This window comes from Triplophysa rosa, linkage group LG12 (assembly GCF_024868665.1).
Source record: "Triplophysa rosa linkage group LG12, Trosa_1v2, whole genome shotgun sequence".
Taxonomy (NCBI): Eukaryota; Metazoa; Chordata; class Actinopteri; order Cypriniformes; family Nemacheilidae; genus Triplophysa; species Triplophysa rosa.
This window is the reverse complement of record NC_079901.1, coordinates 16,529,143-16,539,488: the sequence shown is the minus strand read 5'-3', so window position 1 is coordinate 16,539,488 and position 10,346 is coordinate 16,529,143. Positions and strand designations below refer to the sequence as shown.

The window sequence follows — 10,346 nt, the reverse complement described above, 5'->3', positions numbered from 1 at the left end:
GGATGAATGTTAAATCCAAAATGAATGAATGATGTTCTGCTCTGTAAAACGACAATTCATGTGATGTTAGTTAAGTAACCTTTGCAGTTGGATTACCAGACAAAAACAACACGTTTCAACTTTTTAATAATTTTCACCTTAGAATTGACAAAATGTATAAAAGCTGAAACATATTATCCCATAACTTTTATTAATGCTCTCATTACATCTTTAAACAGTGTCAGCCAAAAAACACCACAAACCCCAACATAACTTGGCAGAAATTAATAAAATGATAAATAATGATACTGAAAAAAACAGAAAGAGAAACTAAATTGATAGGAGAAAACCACAAGAATTTGAAGCCAAGCACTTCAAATATATCACATACCTAATCATATATTAGCCATTAGTCTGCAACTCTTTCAGAAAGACTCTTCTTTAAATATATAGGTTTAAAATTGAGCAGAGGGCGTCATATAGCTGGGTTAGTTCGTAGGCACAGGAAAGCAGTGGCGACGGGTTGTGGAAAAGGAAAGGAGAGATTTTGTGCTTCTGTGCGCACACTCTTTCAGAACTCATTTAAAGAGGAGGGGAAGGGGTGCCCGGCACATGCACAAGGTAACAGTAGTCAGGCGGCTGGAACGGAGCTGAAATGGAGGTCAGGAAGCCTTGATTCACAGCAGGGGTTCCCGGCACAGAACAATCTCCAGCTCTGAGCGGTACAGTTTCCCCCCATCCGACAGTGCCATGATACTCTGCTTATAACCTGTCAGACTCTTAGAGTCCACGTCCTGAGGTTAGACACAATCACAAAACAGCAGTCATATGCGTTTGCTTCTGTTATGTGTCGCAAAGTAACAGAATCTGAAGTGAAGTTGTGAAATATTATTATTCTGAACCTCTTATCTCACCTTATTGTTCTTTTCATAAAGATCCTTCAGGAGAGCATCCAGCTCCTGCTCATCAATATAGCCATTCCCATCCTTGAAAGAAGAAGCACAATTTCTGATGATATAGTAATGCGCATTCAACACAGGACGTAAAACATTTAATTGGGAAATGTTATGAAGGAGTGGTCATCACATTACATTACTAAAGTGACTAGGAGTGAGTTTGGATGATATGGGGTGTACACGATTGTCATGATTCTGCACTCTCTTGTCATGCTTTTTGAGCCTTGAGGCAGAAATATGACAGACCCACATGTTTTGTGTGGAGAGAAGCATATTATCCCAGATAGCACAATCCATCTGGTTTACGTCTATTTGACGTCTGCATTTACATCTGCAAGACATCTTAAATACATAGTTTGCTCATCTGCAATACGTCTCGGAGACGTCTATAGTGTTTGTTCCCCCATCGTGGGTTTTTGTTTTATATTTTAATAAATATTTGCGTTAACCCCTTAATTGCTGCCTGCGCTTGGGTTCTTCCCCCAAACCGTGACACACGATATAACCACGTTGTCCATAAGGACTTCTGAAAGCCTGTTACCTGGCTGTTTTATTTCTGGTTCTATAAACCATATTAGTATCAATTTAATGATGCATGCGTTTACTCGAACTTTATGGTGGTAAAACCATGTGGTAAAAAAACAATAAATGTTTATGTCTAAGCGTACATTAATTCATCAATAAACACATTGCAGAGTATTTTATCTTTAAAGTCTATAACCAATCATGTCACACAGTGGACTGAGTGGACCTGGTAGTTCGAACTGGTGTGATTAAGTGGAGGCGGTAACTAATTTGCAGTTTTATGGCATGAAGAAATTACTTTCATGGGGAAAAAGTTTAAATATATCATTTCGATGATCAAAGTTGACAAAATTATTGACAGGTGGACTTTAAATATAGAAATTGCTAGAGACTTGCCTAAAATATCCTTAAATGTTAGCATTTGATGCACATAATGTTTATTTTACATTAATTACATTTAATGTATAACTGGGAAGCCTTTTAGCATTAACTTATGCAAGCTGGTCCTACATTATTAAGTACTTAATCTCTTTATTCGCCCTGAAATATTGTGTTTAATATGAGACTGCTTGAAAACATCTTCATGTTAGTTTATTTTAAGCTTTAGATAATCTTGCCTGCAAGTTAACTGCAGAAAGATTGCAAACAACACCTCCAAACAAACTTGTGTTAGTCGAGTAATAAATAGTATTTTTTTGTCTTTCAGCTATTTACTTTGGGCTTTCTGTAATTCCTTGTGGTTGGCGGTTAAACTGTTGTAAATGTGCTTTTGGTTTTGCATTTTAAATCGTGGTCCACATAAAGGCAGACAAATGATAATACCCTGAAGCTGTGGGTAGAGAGACAGGTGCAGGTGCCTCTCCTCATTTACCTGCACAGGTAAATGGGGACACTGTTTTGCATTCAGGAGGCACTCACAAATCAAGCAACACTTTTACAGCGTTCCATACTTATATGTACATTATCCTATAGCACTGCAACAAACTTCTAAATTCATATTGCAAATGTACACTACCTTGTCATAGTACATAAAGATGGCATTAAACTGCTCAGCAGTCAGTCTGATACCCTGTTGGAGTAAAAAAAATATTTTTTTCAGTAAAAAGAAACTGAAGGAGACTTAATATTTAGACTTAATATTGCAGGTAAATGGCTTTTGTTCTAACTTTGCTCTTACCTGGAACTTCAACAAGAAGTTTTCCTGAACAGGCAGGAGTCTTTAAATAAACAGAATAATGGTTGTCAATAACGATTGAATGTTTTTCCTCTGTATTTTCAAGAACATTTCCTACCTTGCCATTTCAGACAGACCCAGTTTTCCATCACCATTCAGATCAAACATCCTGAGCTGAGGAGTGAGAAAAAATAAATCTGTTAAAGTGATACATTAAACACAATAATGAAAACATACCCCAAACATCAATCAAATATTCAATCCACTGATATGGCTTAAAGTTGATCTATGCCTTACAACGTGCAGTTGCATTATTAAACTTTTAACCACTTCAAACCCTAAAAACTAAAAGAAAATTAGTAGCAATGACATAATCCTGATGAATGGAAGGAAGCAAAGATGCCATAAAGAATAAAGAATTGGACAATACAGTATGTAAGCGCAGTATGCAGACACAAGCAGCTCATGAAGATAAAGTAAATCTAAAGTTGTATATATTTCGATATTATTATGTGAAAGTTTCTTATCAAACGCTGTTTGGTATAATGGAGACTGATACTTACTGTTGTTTGTGTGTATTCCTGCAATTTCTGCTCATCATAGTGTCTGTTTGCCTTTTTAAGGAGGTCAGAAAGGAAGCCCTGTGTGGGTGAAAAATGTTTAAGAGATGTTTTCATTTCGTTGAAAAACAAATGTAGATTGTTATGGTCTAAGCCAGAGTTTTCAACCTGCCAAATGACCCTCAAGGCCTACATTATATTACCCTTTTATGAAATATAATCAATTACACGTTCACTTGTAAAATGTTGCTGTTGATGTTTTTATGTTACTATTTTTTATTAAGCACCCCTAGTGACTACAAACCTCTGTCTGGGAAGCCGTTATAAAGTTATTCTCATTATCTGTTAATCCCTATAACATCTTCCTTTCCTTGAGGTCATATACTCCTCGGCGATTATTGCTTCATTTGCTCTGTTTACAAATTTAGTAATTTGTATACTTCGGATGGCAGCCACCAAACCCAGAGAGATTTGCATAGTTTCCATCTGCCTCATCGGCGGCGTTCTGTGTTCACTATTCTGATCTATTAGTTTGAAAGCAGTGCCAGAGGACTAATCAAATTAGTGGCTAAGGGAGCACATTTAAGGATTGGTTTGAACGCCCCTGTAGAGCAAATAGAAATCTTACCTTCAGTTCATTAGCCTCGATAAAACCACTGCGGTCTGTATCGTATTTCCTCCAGGCCTACAGAAACGTACAAAAGTACAAATATACTTGAACTGTTTCTGTCCTATTATATTTACAAAATATCCGAGAAGTATGAATACTGCACACATATGTAGGCCTACTGTAGATTTATTGTAATGTGTTTATCTTATCCTGAAATTCATTGAGACATCCATTTTAGGGAAGGCGGATTAATTTATTCTTACATGATTACACAGGCTTTTTATTACATCCTTTGTATTTCCTATTCGAAGCAGCTGTGAAATGCCATTTAATGAATGTTTTAATCTAGCAGCTGGCCTTGTTTCCATCACAGGCTCTTATCAAAGATAGATGCTTCCCTCTACAGGTCTATAGAGAATTACAGCAGCACATCCATAATATATGACTCTGAAAATAGAAGTTTGTACTTATTCATTCTTTCCCTTTAAAAGGCTTGGCTACCACACTGGGTGATTCAAACACTTCCATTTTTCTTGCTTCGCTTTCTCTACTTGACATAATATATTATTGACGCAACCAATTTAAGACTTTCACAAAACATTACGTATCAGCTCACAATAAACAGACACTGGGGAAATATTTGTATGGCGCCCAAGAGGAAAGCCCAAGCCGTTATATAAACAAAAGACAATGAACCAAAATGAAATCACTTACTGCCATGAACTCAGTGCTGGATCCCACAAACTGTCTGAAGCAGAGGAGAAAGTTCTCTTCTGTGGGCAAGATCTGAGCCAGCTGATGGGAAAGCAGAATAGATTAGACATCCGTACAACAAGACAGCAAACACTTCATTTTCTCTATTTGGACAGTTCCAGCGATATTCTTTCTTTCACAGGAAGCAAGAATAAAGCACATTCATCAGTCATCTTTCTTAGAATCTTAAAGTTTTACTTAATTAATATTGCATATGGAAATTTAATATCTGTTATATTTGACCTGTGCTTCTCTCTCCTTTTTCCTAAATGTGTGCTCTCACTGAGCGTGTGTGTGTGTGCGTACTTGTCTGTGTACGTACGTGTGTGTGTGTGTGTGTGTGTGTCTCTGTGTCTGTGTGTGTTGGTGCGTGTGCGTGTTGTGTGTTGTGTGTGTGGAGTGTTTTGTGTGTGGGTGTGTCTGTCTTCTGTGTTTTCAACCTTTTCTTGTTTTTGCAGGTACAACTTTGATTGTTTTGCTTGTAGTCAATGTGTCTCATGTACAGCTGCTTTGTAACAATGAAAATTGTAAAAGCGCTATATAAATGAAGTTGAGTTGAGTTGAGTTGAGTTGAGTCATGATGTGTTCCCCTACCTCTGACATCTCAATTCTCCCATCGTGGTTCTGGTCAAATTTCTGCATGAACTCTGTCATCCTGTCTTTAAAGAGTGAGGGGTCCTGCATTATGAAAGCACAATGGAAAAGTCTATTTCCCATTCTTGGTGTACATTTTGTATGTGCAGTCACATTCAAGCAGAAAGGCAGGAGATAATAGCATTGCTGATTTATAAGACAACTGTGCAAGCTGATTTTTAGAGCAGTATTTGATTTGTATACGTTTGCAAAACTAATTTCTGTCATATATTGACTTCAAAAACTTGACTTTTTGAATACCCCAATCTCACACCATGGTTGAGCCAATGTTGCTTTGTTAGTCCACTTAGATGAACATATTCTTTCTGTTGCGATACAAAAGTGACACATTGCTGCTTTTGTTTAATATCTTAAAGGGATAGTCCACCCAAAAATGAAAATTCTGTCATGAATTTTCTAATCCTCAGGTTGTTCCAAACCTCTAGAAATGTCTTTGTTTGGTTGTACACAAAGAAAGTGATTTGGAAAAATGTTAGCAACTGGCATTTCTGGGGCACCATTGACTACCATAGTAGACATTTTTTTTGAATATTTTTTATTCCATAAACTCAAAAGAAGATATTTGGAAGGATTTAAGAAAACAAACAGTTCTGGGGCACTTTTGACCATAATGACTACCCCAGAAATTTCAGTTGTTAACATTCTTCTAAATTTCTTTGTGTTCAACAGAACAAATACATTTATACAGGTTTGGAACTTGAGGTTGAGTAATTCATGACAGAACTTTCATTTTTGGGTTTAAGGTTTTTGATGAACATTTCATCATGTCGTAAGACATTAAAAGTCTTTAATGCTTTATTTAGGCATATGCTTATATTTAGGTATACTCATGGCCTTCATGTGACATTGACAAGTGCTTCTGTTAATACTTATCATATTTCGTTTTACTCACCGCACCTGCTCCTTTCCGCGCAACCTCCAGCTCCTTAAAGAAACTCTCAAGCTCTTTACCCTCAATGTAGCCATTTCCTGTAATATACGGAAATATGGTTCAGTACTTAATGAGATTGCACAGTCACTGATGATGTTTAGCATTTTATGACGTGAGATCTACTATCTTTAAATCTGTTAAGTAATGAGATTGGCTAGATGGCCACTTTGAAGCTGGTTAACTCTAAATTGGTTTGTTGGCTGGTACCCAGATCCACGTAACACACTTCTTAATTAAAAACTTTTGATGGCTAGCCTCCCAGTTAAGCTTTGAAGGCTTTCTCCACTCCGTTTTTCATTTAATTCGAGACTTTACAGTATAAGCCTTTTAAGGCCATTTATTTGAAAAGACGAAGGGAGATTCTTCCTGATGCTTTGCGGGATACTGCTGAAACTTTAAATTGCCTCCACAAAGTGGTATATAACCATCTGGGGTGATTTCCCATGCCAGGAAATTGGCCTTCATGCAATGGAAACGCATGTGTGCATGCTTAGAGGGGGTTTGTGTTCATGGCATATGACAAGAGAAAGTAATTGAGAATCAAAGACTATTGGTAAGGGTATTGGTTCATAAATATCACCATATTGTTAACATCAATAGAGTCATCTTTGAAATGTTATACTGTTAACTACTATGATTGTAGTAGCATGTAGATTCGTTGTCTGTTATTTATAATATGTATTTGAAGTGGTTGCATGCATAAACACAGGCAGTCTTTTCTGTACGTGTGCAGTTTTTTTGACCATTACCAAGAAAGTCTGAATGAGGAACAATATATTGATTTTAGCCAAAGATCTATGCAAAATAATTAATGTAGCCACTACATCGCTGGGTGCAATGCATGTTAATTACAGTTTACACACGCATTGATCCTTTTAAGTAATGAAGGAATTGATTGCTTTGAGACCATCTGCAGACAATGTAAGGTTGCTCTGACATTTTGATAGGTAATCTATCTATCTTTATATTAAATTCATTTTTCACATACTGACTTTAGTCGTTCGAAAACGTCATCGTATAAAGATTGTTGAGTCCAAAGAGACGTAATCAGTCTGTGCTCATGTGCTATGTGGCCTATGCATGACATACTGAACATTAATTTTTCAATTGTGACTATTGGCACGCCTTACAATATCATCTATCTTCACATCTACATGTTTTCTGGCATGGTCAGCCATCTTGGATTATAGCTAATGTTATGGAGATGCTGTTTTTAACTAATATAACACGTTGTAATGTGTCACCCATGGAACAATACGTTCCATTGTGTTGCAGCCGCTACTGATAATTTATTTGCATCATCAGGCATCACTTGAGTGGTGAAACATGGTAATTGGTTATGTTAAATTCGAAATGATCCTTGGTACTCTTGAATGACTTCTACAAGATATTTTATGATGATCTGGATTAGGTAAAACAAAAACTCAAAATACGCTTTGTGGCAGGTTAGGTTGAGTATTATATTCATTTTCTTAATTATTAATTAACTTAAATACTAATTAATTGTGCAGTTTCTTAATTATTTCCTATAAGCTGTGTTCTGTGATGCCTAGTCACGTGGTTTTATTCTTTTATTTTTTATGAACATGACAAACTATTAAGCTTTACGTAATCATTACATTTGCACACAACTTTTAATTTAATTATGAAAAATAAACGTTTTATCATTTTAGAGGTAAGTGATTAGGCCTACTTCTTAGGATAATCATTTTTAAATAGCCTAATGCGATTTCTGTCATTCTTGAATTAGCTACGCGCATTAGGTGAGAGCGAAAAAAAAACAGAAGAGAAACCCAAGTCAGTAAGAATGATATTGTACATAAATAATAAACGCGCTTTGGTTTAATTAGCCTAGCTGAAAGTGATGATCTTGGTTGCAAGCTCCAAGAAAACATCAGGTGATGAACTGAATTTCAGTAATCTTTAGAAAGTGGTTGAGGAGCATCATACGCCCAAAACAGAGCGATACGATGAGAGATGTTGCAGGGTGCGTAAAACTGACGGAAACTGACAGCGCTGGACAAAGTGAACTTTGGCTGCCGCTGCCTCTGTTCAAAGATGACCCACACAACAGAAGGATTTTTATGCACAGCTTTGGTTTGAGATATTTCTTGTCCGTAACGTTGTAGCCAATACAATAGCAGTAAAAGTGACGATGACATATGAGCTTCTGCATTAGGATTTTTTTTCAAAATTCGAAACGGACACGAAAAGAAATGTTAGACTTTGCGCATCTCCTATGGATGGAGTGGCGAAAACGCAAACGATTTGTGCAAGAGGTTTTGGCTATATAAAAATGTTTAAATATTCAGTCCAGCATTTCCTGATCTTTACATTGACCAACACGTGGACTAATATAGCCTACATGCAATATATAACATAATTTCAATCAAAAATTTGGTATGATTTTGGTGGATTTCCTAAATTAATCATTTAACATTATTAATCATTAATGCGATATCTGTAAAAAATATTCTGCTAAACAGCCAACTGCATTTAATATTTATAAACAGTCCAATGCTTTTTTTTATCTTTATTTCTTTTTCGTACGCAAAAGGCAACCAAACTGCCAATCTTTGACATTTTCAAATAGTAAAATAGTTTTCACTCTTGTAAAATGTCAACGTCAAACGTTTTTGCTCTCGTCTCTGTTAAGAACATTTCACTTAAGTTTTAATGAGTTCTTTCCTCTAATCATATAATCCTCAGAATAAACTGCGCATCTGCACTCACCGTCTGCATCAAAATGTTTCCAGATGTCCAGGAACTGAGATGCGGTCAGCTCTGCCAAGTGAAGGTGCGGAACCTGTCCTTTGTTTGCCATCTTTTAGTGTGTCTGTCCTAGTATCCACAAGCACAATCCCCGGCGAACTTTTACTCAGTCAGAGTCCAATTCACACTGTAACTCCCCCAGTGCCTTGCAAGGGGGTTTAAATACGCTGAGTGCTTGCAATCCTTCGGTGGTCATGGGGTGGCGCAGTAGTTCCAGCAGTGTTGATCATAGTCAAAGCACATGCTGGAGAACTTCTGAAGATGGTTTGCTCTAAAAACAATACATGTAGCACAATACCTTTATCATTTTTAAAGGGTTTAAGCCATTAAATGTTATGCTCTCTAACCTAATTGCCTACAGCTATGAAGGATATGACTAAAGGTCGGTGCATCTGCGGTTTAAGAAGAAAAATAGAAGTTTCCCAGCTATTTGTTTTATTAATCCTACAGCTGTTACATATTCTTTTAAGTTATTTAGTTGATAGAATTTACATACGCTAGAATTTAGGTACACTGCGCACTGCATTCATGTTATTAATTAAACTACCGCTAAAACTTATATTTCATGTTTTATATTTAATAAAAAATATATAAACCGTATGCATAGTAGCATACAATGTGTACTGTGCTACATGGAGGAACTTGATATCTGCGTTGAACTACTATTATCAATGTGTCAAACTGCTGTTAATGTGGGTTTGCGTCCTCGTAGGTGCTTTCAAGCGCAAAGAGTGATATAAGACACCAGTCCTGTCCCTGCGGCATCAAAGGCTAATTATTGCACCGCACTCATGCATGCAGACTCCAGCCTGCACCATAGGAACAGGACACGGAGCGCTGGGAAAAGAAATGCTCACTTACTGCAGGTATCCCTGCCGGTGCGCCCTCGCCGTTAAATGCGCGCAGCCGCCTCTCCAAAAGCTTCAATGCCACGTTTTATTCCTGAAACGGCCACGACCAGATTAATTAAAAATGCAATCACTTAATCACATTTCACACATCCCATATAGGATTATGAGGACCCTTTTTGCGGTCGTGACGTCACTAATCTTAATTATTTGCATAAACAGGCGTTCAAGTTTATAATAGTCAGTCAGGTCAGAGGTGATGACTGATATGTCCGACTGAGCGCTTTCTAACTGACTTTGTCCTATTCAACTAGCATTTTTAAATGCAGTTTGAATTTGGAACAAGACAGCTGCCTTTGCAACTTGAATGGCAGGATTGAATGGTGTCACTGAATTGTTGTTTCCTTGTTTACTTTAATGCTGCCAAAACTGACTGACTTTGTATCTGATGTCAGGCTGTAAACGAGACATTAATTTAAGAGTTCATTAGATACACACTACTTTAAAGATACATTAGGTCTAGAGAGAGAGAGACATACAAAACCGTTTACAGTAGTACATTCCTTTGCTTTATCAGTCATGTA

The 10,346-nt window shown here is 36.9% G+C and overlaps 1 protein-coding gene across 1 annotated transcript; it reads right to left on the bottom strand.

Moving 5' to 3' along the window:
• Nucleotides 1-109: 109 nt before the first annotated feature.
• calb2a (calbindin 2a) lies at nucleotides 110-10,332 on the bottom strand. The gene is made up of 12 exons (XM_057348029.1): nucleotides 9,776-10,332; nucleotides 8,876-9,185; nucleotides 6,104-6,180; nucleotides 5,152-5,235; nucleotides 4,519-4,599; nucleotides 3,823-3,879; nucleotides 3,198-3,275; nucleotides 2,753-2,808; nucleotides 2,638-2,677; nucleotides 2,476-2,529; nucleotides 894-965; nucleotides 110-773 (listed from the first exon to the last, which is right to left on the bottom strand). Exons 2-12 carry the CDS (start codon nucleotides 8,964-8,966, stop codon nucleotides 657-659), a joined length of 807 nt encoding a protein of 268 aa, XP_057204012.1. The 5' UTR covers nucleotides 8,967-9,185; nucleotides 9,776-10,332; the 3' UTR covers nucleotides 110-656.
• Nucleotides 10,333-10,346: the final 14 nt, after the last annotated feature.

Bases quoted from the DNA above. Each gene is read 5' to 3' on its own strand.
- calb2a (XM_057348029.1), bottom strand. From the start codon at position 8,966: ATGGCAAACAAAGGACAGGTTCCGCACCTTCACTTGGCAGAGCTGACC. The intron at 5,236-6,103 runs GTGAGTAAAACG...TTCATAATGCAG, and splicing joins CGCGGAAAGGAGCAGGTGCG to GACCCCTCACTCTTTAAAGA. The intron at 2,809-3,197 runs GTAAGTATCAGT...CTCACTCCTCAG, and splicing joins AGGAATACACACAAACAACA to CTCAGGATGTTTGATCTGAA.